General features: G+C 47.1%; 1 protein-coding gene across 4 annotated transcripts in view; it reads left to right on the plus strand.

Annotated features, from left to right (window-relative positions):
* The window catches only part of UBAP1 (ubiquitin associated protein 1), a 70063-nt gene extending 62168 nt beyond the window's left edge, over positions 1-7895 (plus strand). For all 4 annotated transcript variants that reach the window (XM_027550043.1, XM_027550041.1, XM_027550044.1 and 1 more), the window contains 3 exons: positions 5239-5421; positions 6125-6226; positions 6754-7895. In XM_027550043.1, coding sequence (XP_027405844.1) covers positions 5239-5421; positions 6125-6226; positions 6754-6894 — 426 coding nt within the window. In that variant the 3' untranslated portion in view covers positions 6895-7895. The remainder of the gene's footprint in view (positions 1-5238; positions 5422-6124; positions 6227-6753) is intronic.
* The last annotated feature ends 724 nt before the right edge of the window (positions 7896-8619 follow it).

The following is an 8619-nucleotide window of genomic DNA, read 5'->3' on the forward strand; positions in this document are numbered from 1 at the left end:
GTTTGTTTTGGGCCCATCCATTTTAGGGTAGTAGGGTCCCTGCTTCATCCCGGTCTGGGGATTTGCTGCCCTATGGGGGCAGCTTTAAACAGACTTGGAGTTGTGGTGATCTTTTAAGGAAGCCGAGGTCCTTACTCCTAGGGAGCAAAGCCTAGTTCCATCCTAGGCTTTGCTCTAGGATGGCTTTCTATCTTAGTGAGTCTTTGAAGCCGCTAGTTGGAACCTTTCCTGGTGAGAGAAGCACTTCTCTTCAAGACAGTGACTGGAGGTAGGGGGTGATGGTCGTCAGCTGGCCCGTATACATCCTTCACATGGGAACTCCCAGGGAATTTCCAGAATTTAGTTCTTGTCATCTATTTCAGGCCCAGGGTTCGGGTCTCATTTTTCAGATTTTCATGTGTCATTGTTTGTATAAACTAATGTTAGCAGTTGAGAACTCCAGGGGTTATCTTGAGAGGAACAGTCCTGTGATGCGCCCTTACTCTGTGCAGCACAGAGCTGCCTGCTCTAGCCCTCATCAGTGTCTCTGCCCCGCTGTGGCTCAGCCCCGCCAGAGGCCTTGCTCTGCTCACAGGTTAGGCTCATCTGCCATCGGGTTCTCTTTCTCTAGGTATGGCTGTATATTCTCTACTCTGTCAGATAAACTTCAGTGAAACATTTGCCTTCTTCCTTGTACTTGAGTTCTCAGTTTACTTCCTGTAGCCAGGAAGGATACGAGAAGTGCCAGTGCACTCTTAAATTGTATTTCAAATGATTTCTGATAATATATAATCTCTTAGCTTTTTGGTGCTTGAATCTGTTGATCATTTCTCATGTTGCCATTGTTTTAATACTTAGAGAGTCACTCTCCATCTCTAGATTAAAAAAAGGAGAGGCTTCCCTTGCGGTCCAGTGGTTAGGAATTGGCACTTCCATTGCCATGGCCCTGGGTTCCATTCCTGGACAGGACTAAGATCCCACAAGTCACATGGCACAGCCAAAAAACAAAATAGGAAAAAAATAGAAAGCTTTGAAAAAAGACACAAAGAAGAACTGAAACATTTTAAAAAATAAAAAATGAATTTATTTTTATCAAAGTAATACAAGAATATTTTAATGAAACCAAGTAGCATTTAAAAGGCTTGTATTGAAAAAGAGTAGTTTCCTGCCTCACTTCTCCCTGATTCGTTTTGCTTCCCATAGTCAGGTACTTTTAACTCTTCAAACTGTTTATACTGGGATTTATCTCTCTTTTTAAATTGGATGCTTACATTGCATTTTCTAAATTTATTAATTTTAGACAAGTTTATACTTCCTGTTACAGTAAGTTGAGGATTTAGCCCTTATAGTAGGCTTTGCTCCACCTTCTTGTATCTTTCATCATATTTATATCACAAGTTTTGGTTCAGTTAATGTTAGTTAATATTATGATTGGGATGGTATACTGTGGTGGTGATGAGGATTTTCTTGGTAGCTTTTATTTCTTATAGTTTAACTGCCCCATTAAAAATTGTATAATTTCTTTATGCCTGTTGCTAGTTCTGTCCAAATGCTCCAAGAGTGTCAAAAGACCTAGTGATAATTTTCTCATTCAAATACATTCAATTTTGTTGGTTAACCTATTGTTTTTGAATCCTTGAATATCCAAAAATGTCTAAATTTTATCCTCGTGTGTGAATAATAGTTTGGCTCAATTTAGATTTCTTAGTTGAAGATCATTTTTCTTAAAAAATTTTTAAGACGTTACTCCCTTAAAAACAAAAAAAAAACTTCCAGGGACTTCCTGGTGGTCCACTGGTTAAGAATTTGCCTGCCAACAGGGGGACATGAGTTCAGTCCCTGGTTGGGAAGATTCCACATGCCTTGGAGCAGCTAAGCCCGGGTGCCAAAGCTGTGCTCTGGAGCCCGGGAGCTGCAACTCCTGAAGCCTGCGCACCTAGAGCCGTGCTCCGCAACACCAGAAGCCACCGTCATGGAAGCCTGTGCACCACAGCTAGAGGGTAGCCCCAGCTTGATGCAACTAGAGAAAAGTGCACACACAGCAGTGAAAACCCCATGCAGCCATAAATAAATAAAAATTAAAAACAGAAAGCTCTCAAATTGAAGTACAAGCACCTCTGATTTCTAGCAGTACTGTGCCATTCGGATTTCTTCCCCTACTCCCAAAGCTTTAGGGATCCTTTTTTCATTTCTGGAGATTTGACATTTACCAGTGTAAATGTCACTTATTGTGCTCATCTTCACTTATTGTGCTTGACCCTCCTGGATCCTTTCAAGCAAAGGCTCAGCTCAGTTTTCAAAATCTGGTTGTTGTGGTTTGTTTTTGGTGTTATACTTTTCTGTTTTCTCTGTTCTTCCTATAAGCTGGATGTTGGACCTCCTTGGCTGTTTTTCTAATTTGCTATCTCTTTTCTCTCTCTTTGACTTTATGTTTTACTATCTGAAACGTATCCTTGACTATCATACCATTTTTTAAAAATCTCATAATCTTTTAAATAAAAGCTTTATTTTAAATTTCCAAGTGCTTTGTCTTTTCTCTCTTCTGGTTTGGTCTTATGTCCTTGGCTTTGGCTTTCTGTTCACTTTTAAGAGTGAATCACTAAAAGAAAAACAGTCAAAATGGGGGGAATATGTATGTTGGGGTGCGCCTGCTGGTTGTTAAGACTGACTAGTTAGTTGGCTTTGAAGTGAAAGTTACTCAGTTGTGTCTGATTCTTTGTGACTCCATGGACTGTAGCCTGACTTCCATGGCTCCTCGGTCCATGGAATTCTCCAGGCAAGAATACTGGACTGGGTTGCCATTCCCTTCTCCAGGGGATCTTCCCGATCCAGGGATTGAACGTGGGTCTCCTGCATTGCAGGCAGATTTTACCATCTGAGCCACCAGAGAAGGCTTTGAAGAAAGTCAAAGTGAGGTCGCTCAGTTGTTACCGACTCTTTGCGACCCCACGGACTGTAGCCTACCAGCCTCCTCCATCCATGGGATTTTCCAGGCAAGAGTACTAGAGTGGGCCGCCATTTCCTTCTCCAGGGGATCTTCCTGACCCAGGGATCGAACCCGAATCTCCCTCTGCCTGTCCCTCAGGCAGACGCTTTACTGTCTGAGCCACCAGGGCTTTGAAGGGAGCTCTGTAAAACATCAACATATGAAGATCTTGGGGGCTATTAAAGTTTATCTAAGAATTCTGCTTGAAGGCTGAAGAAAGTGAGGATACTGAAAGAGGCTTACTCAATCCCGTTTTGGTTCTTATACCTCATTCTGCCATATGCTGTGCCTGGTGTCCTCAGTCCTTTTTGGTATTGATTCCGATTTTCTAGAGTAAACCTTGGATCTCTGCAGAAGGTGGGTTGGGGAAGGTCTGCCTGAGGGTTTTCTGCTATCACTGCCTTCGTACTTAGCCTTACCCCAACAGTACCTGGTGCTTCCACACGCTGAAACCTTCTCAGGGGTCTCCTGCTGGACTGACTCTCCATCTCCCACTTTAACTTCACTGTTTCTGCCAGTTATTCTGCCTCCGTTAGCACTCCACCTTCTAAAATTTCATTGAAATACATTGTCCTCTGTTATGCCTTCTTTTTCTAAGGTTAATACAGTTTTATTATCATTTTAGTAGATTTTGGAAGGTAGAATCAATGTATCAGGGCCCAGGCTTTTCTAGCTGGCTCAGTGGTAAAGAATTCGCCTGCCAGTGCAGGAGACGCAGGAGATGCAGGTTCAATCCCTGGGTTGAGAAGATCCCTTAGAGGAGAAAATGGCAACCCGTTGTGGAAAATTCTGAGGACAGAGAAGCCTGGCGAGCTACAGTCCTTGGGTCACAGAGAGTTGATTATGACTGAGCCACTGAGCACACAGACACGCATATCAGGGCTGTGTAAGTTTCAAGCTCAGAGCCAGGCTTCCAGCATTCAGAACTGCAAGTGACATTGTACCTAACGTCTGAGAGCTCCTTCTTGTGTGAGAAGTACTGTGCCAGCAATACGAACAAGATGCTGTTTGGCTATTGGTATTTTCAGGCCCAGGCAGAGCCTGCCCCTAAAAAGACAGAGTCTTGGGGCCTGCAAAGTGGCCAGACTGGTGTGCTCCAGTTCCCATGCCCTGTCGTGACTCTTGTAACCTGATGACTGAGCCCCAGGACTGTACTGCCTGGAGTGTGCTCTGGTGAGAGGGTTCAGCAGACACTGCAGGCTTTGAGGCTTCTTGGCTTCCCCCAGCTGACTTGGAGGAGAGTATCTGGTTATAGCTATAGAATTTTGAACATGCTTCTAGGATAAGCAGGCTTCTTTCCTCCTCTCTTTCTCTCCCCCACCCCCCCAAAAAAGGAGAGGGTTAAATAAAATTTTCTTGGATGATTTTTCCTGGTTCTTGGGAGATGAGCCAAGTTGTCAGAGAGCTTTTCCCATGGTGGTTCTGTCCTTCAGCCTGGGAGTGAGCTGCCTTTTTGCCTTGGGGCTGATTATTATCAGAAGTGGTGGTAGGGTTTAAGTCTGGGAGTCTGTCCAGTCAGGCTGGGGGCCGGTGGTAGGAGTAGGCCGCCTATAGCCAGTGCAGTAGAGGCTGGGCCTGGGACCATGTTCCAGTCCTTGAGGGTACAGCCTGGAGGGGTGGTAGTCCTCAGCCTTGCTTTTGAAGGACAGTAGCTGTTGCAGGGAATCAAAGCACAGTACACGGTGTGGGGCAGAAGGGCAGTGCCCTCAGAGCATGGGAGCCCTGAGCTGGCCGTCTACCCAGCCCAGTGATAGATGTGACGACGACACTGGGACGTGATGGACATGGTTACTGGGACAGTCAATTCCGGAGTGAGGGGGTTTGAGATTAATGATCCCTCTAGTACTCAGTTACGGCAGTTTAGGAAAGGGATAATGGAGCCCTGGAGAGAAGTCATAGCAGCCAGCAAGGTGCTACCAAAGGCGCTTTTCAGAACTTCGTTCTCCACTGCAAACCCAGGGGATTTGGGCAGGAAAGGGCATGTGCTTTCATGGAGCTTCCTCACTCTGCAAGGCGGGATGAGGTCAGAGGACAGCCACACTTGCAGGTGTCTTCCCAACTTTTCTGTCCCTCAGCTGGAGCTCCCGTACCCCTCTTTGTTCTTCCTCAGGACGTCTGGCCAGAAATCTGACCCTTTCTTGCAGGCAGGTTACTTGACTGGAGGTTTGATTAGGTCAGGATTGATAAACCCCTGGATTGGGCCACTTCGGTGACTTGTCTTCTGGGGCCTGGGTCTGTCTTCTTGCCTTAATCCTTTGTTTCTTTCCCACTAGGTCACACCTCCTAATTTCTCAGTGTCACAAGTGCCCAACACTCCCAGCTGTCCCCAGGCTCACTCTGAACTGCAGGCGCTGTCCCCCAGTGAGCGGCACTGTGTGGAGACAGTGGTCAACATGGGCTACTCATATGAGTGTGTCTTGAGAGCCATGAAGAAGAAAGGAGAGAATATCGAGCAGGTGAGTGGTTAGCCAGCCACAGGGCCAGGGGCAGGGGAGAGGTCCCCGATCTCGGGAGCTGGAAGTGTCCTGCCTCTGTCCTAGAGTCCCTCACTCACAGCACCATTGTCTTTTCCTGTGATTAGGGAGGGCGGGCAGGACTCAGGGGGGGCTTTGTTGGGGGTTTCCAGCAGCGCTTGTGTTTTGGGGGCTGCTTTGGGACCTGGGCTGAGGGACAGACTTGGGAGTCCTGGAGTTGAGGACTACCCTATCCAGTTACCCCCTTCTCTGCTTCTCCTGAGGCAGTGGCAGAATAGGCTTGAGGTATGGTTAGATGTCTTCTTCCACAAATGTCTATCCTGTCAGAAGCACCCAGGCAGTTCTAATCTAGGGTACTGGAGCCCTAAGCCTTGGGGGCACTTTCTGACTTGGGTGGTTTCTTAGGAGAATATCCTGCCCAGGCTATGGGGTTGACGTCAGTTGGGAGATGTGAGTCAGCTGTGACAGGAACTCTTTTGAAGACTGTCAATGCATATTTAGAAGGGTGTGTCTGTCAGCAAATAGTCACTGAGGTCCTGCTGTGTTGGACACAGTTCAAGGTACAAAGTCAAGTCCTATCCAGGATGTAACAGTCAAGGTGGGGAGCAGACGTGTTGATCTGTGTAAGACTTTTGGGAAGCACAGAAAACAGTGGTAGTAGGTGCTAAACTCTTTGTTTTCTTAGATTCTCGACTATCTCTTTGCACATGGACAGCTCTGTGAGAAGGGCTTCGACCCTCTTTTGGTGGAAGAGGCTCTGGAAATGCAGCAGTGTTCAGAGGAAAAGGTAGGCGCCTCCATGCTTCATGGGAACCCTCTGGAAAGAAGGGACAAAGCAGTCTGTCTTGGGGGCACTCCTGTTCCACAGCCTTCATCCCTCCCGTTGACTGTAGGCAGAACTAGTTGGAGCAAGAATCTCCCGTGTCCAGACAGGCATGTGGATGTTTGGCTCACATGGAAGTATCAGGTTGAAGACCGTCAAAGATCCCAGGGAAGGGATGGAAAAAAATGACTTGGGCAAAAGCCATACTTTCGGATGATGGGGGAGATGGCTAGTCATTTTGCCTAGGCTGGAGCTCCTAGGTGGGAGCATGGATGTGGATGGTGGGACCTGAATGAAGGTCGGTAAGATTTGGGTCCTGGCTGTGGCATCAACCTGTCTTCCTCCATGGCCCTCCTCTGCTTGCTCAGGGACCTGAGAGGCTCCGGCAAGGATGCCCTCCCGAGCAGCCCCTTAGGCGTGTATTTTGCCGCTCAGCTGTACTATGTGGCCAGAACCCTTTCTTGAATCTGTATTCTCTTACTTCTCTTTAGATGATGGAATTTCTTCAGTTAATGAGCAAATTTAAGGAAATGGGCTTTGAACTGAAAGATATTAAGGAAGCTCTGCTATTACACAACAACGACCAGGACAGTGCTCTGGAAGACCTCATGGCTCGGGCGGGAGCCAGCTGAGATGAGGCCCTGCCACCGCCCTGCCACAGAACCACCCCTGCAGGAGGCCCTGAGGAGCCCACCTGTGGGGAAGGAGAAGGGGCACACTTCCGGATTTTCTTTTGGGGGTGGAAGGTCAGGTGTGGAGACTGTGCTTGCCAAGTCTCTACAAGCCTAGGTCCTGAGCTGGGGAGAAAGTGGGTAAGATTTGGGCATGCACATGCCCCCAGAACTGTCCTGGCTCCTTCCATATTAAAAGTATTTGTATCCTGAGAAGTGTCCTTCCCGCCTTGGCCCTCCAGATTGACTTCTCTGGTCTTTTTGGGATTTGTATGGCTTCAGCCGAAACCTGGCCCAGCTGCCAGAAGGAGCTGGGGAGGAGGAGGTGGTGGGGCCAGACTCAGTGCTGCTTCGGGGCTAGATGTTCCCTCGTCCGCAAGAGTGGGCTGACCTCTAATCCAAGTTGAGTGCAATTGAAAGGTTCTTCCAGGGTTTTGTTTTTTCCCCTTTTAACAATGTCACTTAGTGTGACACTGGTTCTGCAGTGTCTCTGAGGTGCAGAGAATGCCCTTTACCCCTTGGGGCCCTGAGTTTGCCTTTTCTGCCAGGCAGTTACCACACTTCCCTGCCCCAGCCTGTTTCTTTTGGCCTGGTTTGGACTACAATCTTCTGCTACCCAGGATTTTAGAGCCCCCAACTCTAGGAAGCAGTCGTCAGTTTAAGGAATCATTTGTCCCTTCCCAGCACATCAAGCAGGGAAAAAGCAGGCCATGATTTAGTCCCCCAGCACTAACTCCACCTCAGTTCTCCCTGGAGAACAGCCTCTCCCTCCGGCCCCTGCTCTAGGACGACACAACGAATAACACCTAGTCATAGAAATCAGTCTCTTTGGTTTGTTTTGTATTATGTTGTACATCATTAAAGATCTAAATACAAAGGATATACAGTCTTGATGAATCTAAAGTAATTTGCTAACTATTTTGATTCTTCAGAGAGAACTACTAATAAAAATCTAAAAGGTATATCCTGTTGTGATGATTTATTGCCAAGGAATGTTTCGCTGCAGGGTGGAGGTTAGTGAGTGGTAAGCGGATTTGCTGGGGATGGAACAGAAGCTAACCATTTTGTGTCATTTCACTCCTTTCTTCCAATTCTTAGGCCTGTGGAACCCAGGTTTTTGGTTTGCAAAGGCAGGCCTAGATACAAGGGTCTGTTTAAACCTGACCTAGCTCGGTCTCTGGGTTAAGGACATAGACATGTGCCTTCCTGCAAGACTGACTGTGGAAGTGAGACAGGCTGGGCCTTTGGGGGAGACACTCAGAAGTGTGGAATAAGGCCCTTGTCCTGTGAGCAGCATCAGGCATATTTATGTGTTGCACAGGTAGGACGGGGATTCAGACTGCTTCACTAGCTCTCAGTGGTGCTGTTGTATTCAATGGCACTAGATTTATCCCAGCTTCTTGTCCTTAGTTGTAATACTCTCTCTCCCACAGTCCTCCCTGTGCTCTTGGCTTGGATGGGTCTCTAATTTTTGTAGTGATGATGTGAGGATACAGAACCTTTGGGCTGGGAAGCAGTAAGCTGGAAAGAGGCCGCCCTCTGGTGGTCAGATGAGGCATGGCCATTGTCTCAGAAAGCCAGTTAGCCTGTCTTCTGGCCTTTAAAATTAATTAAACCCTTCTTTTAAAATTTGTAGAAGTTATCCTTTAACTTCTACAAGAGGTCAAAATTTCATATGAAAATGGG

Source organism: Bos indicus x Bos taurus, chromosome 8, assembly GCF_003369695.1.
Source record: "Bos indicus x Bos taurus breed Angus x Brahman F1 hybrid chromosome 8, Bos_hybrid_MaternalHap_v2.0, whole genome shotgun sequence".
Taxonomy (NCBI): domain Eukaryota; kingdom Metazoa; phylum Chordata; class Mammalia; order Artiodactyla; family Bovidae; genus Bos; species Bos indicus x Bos taurus.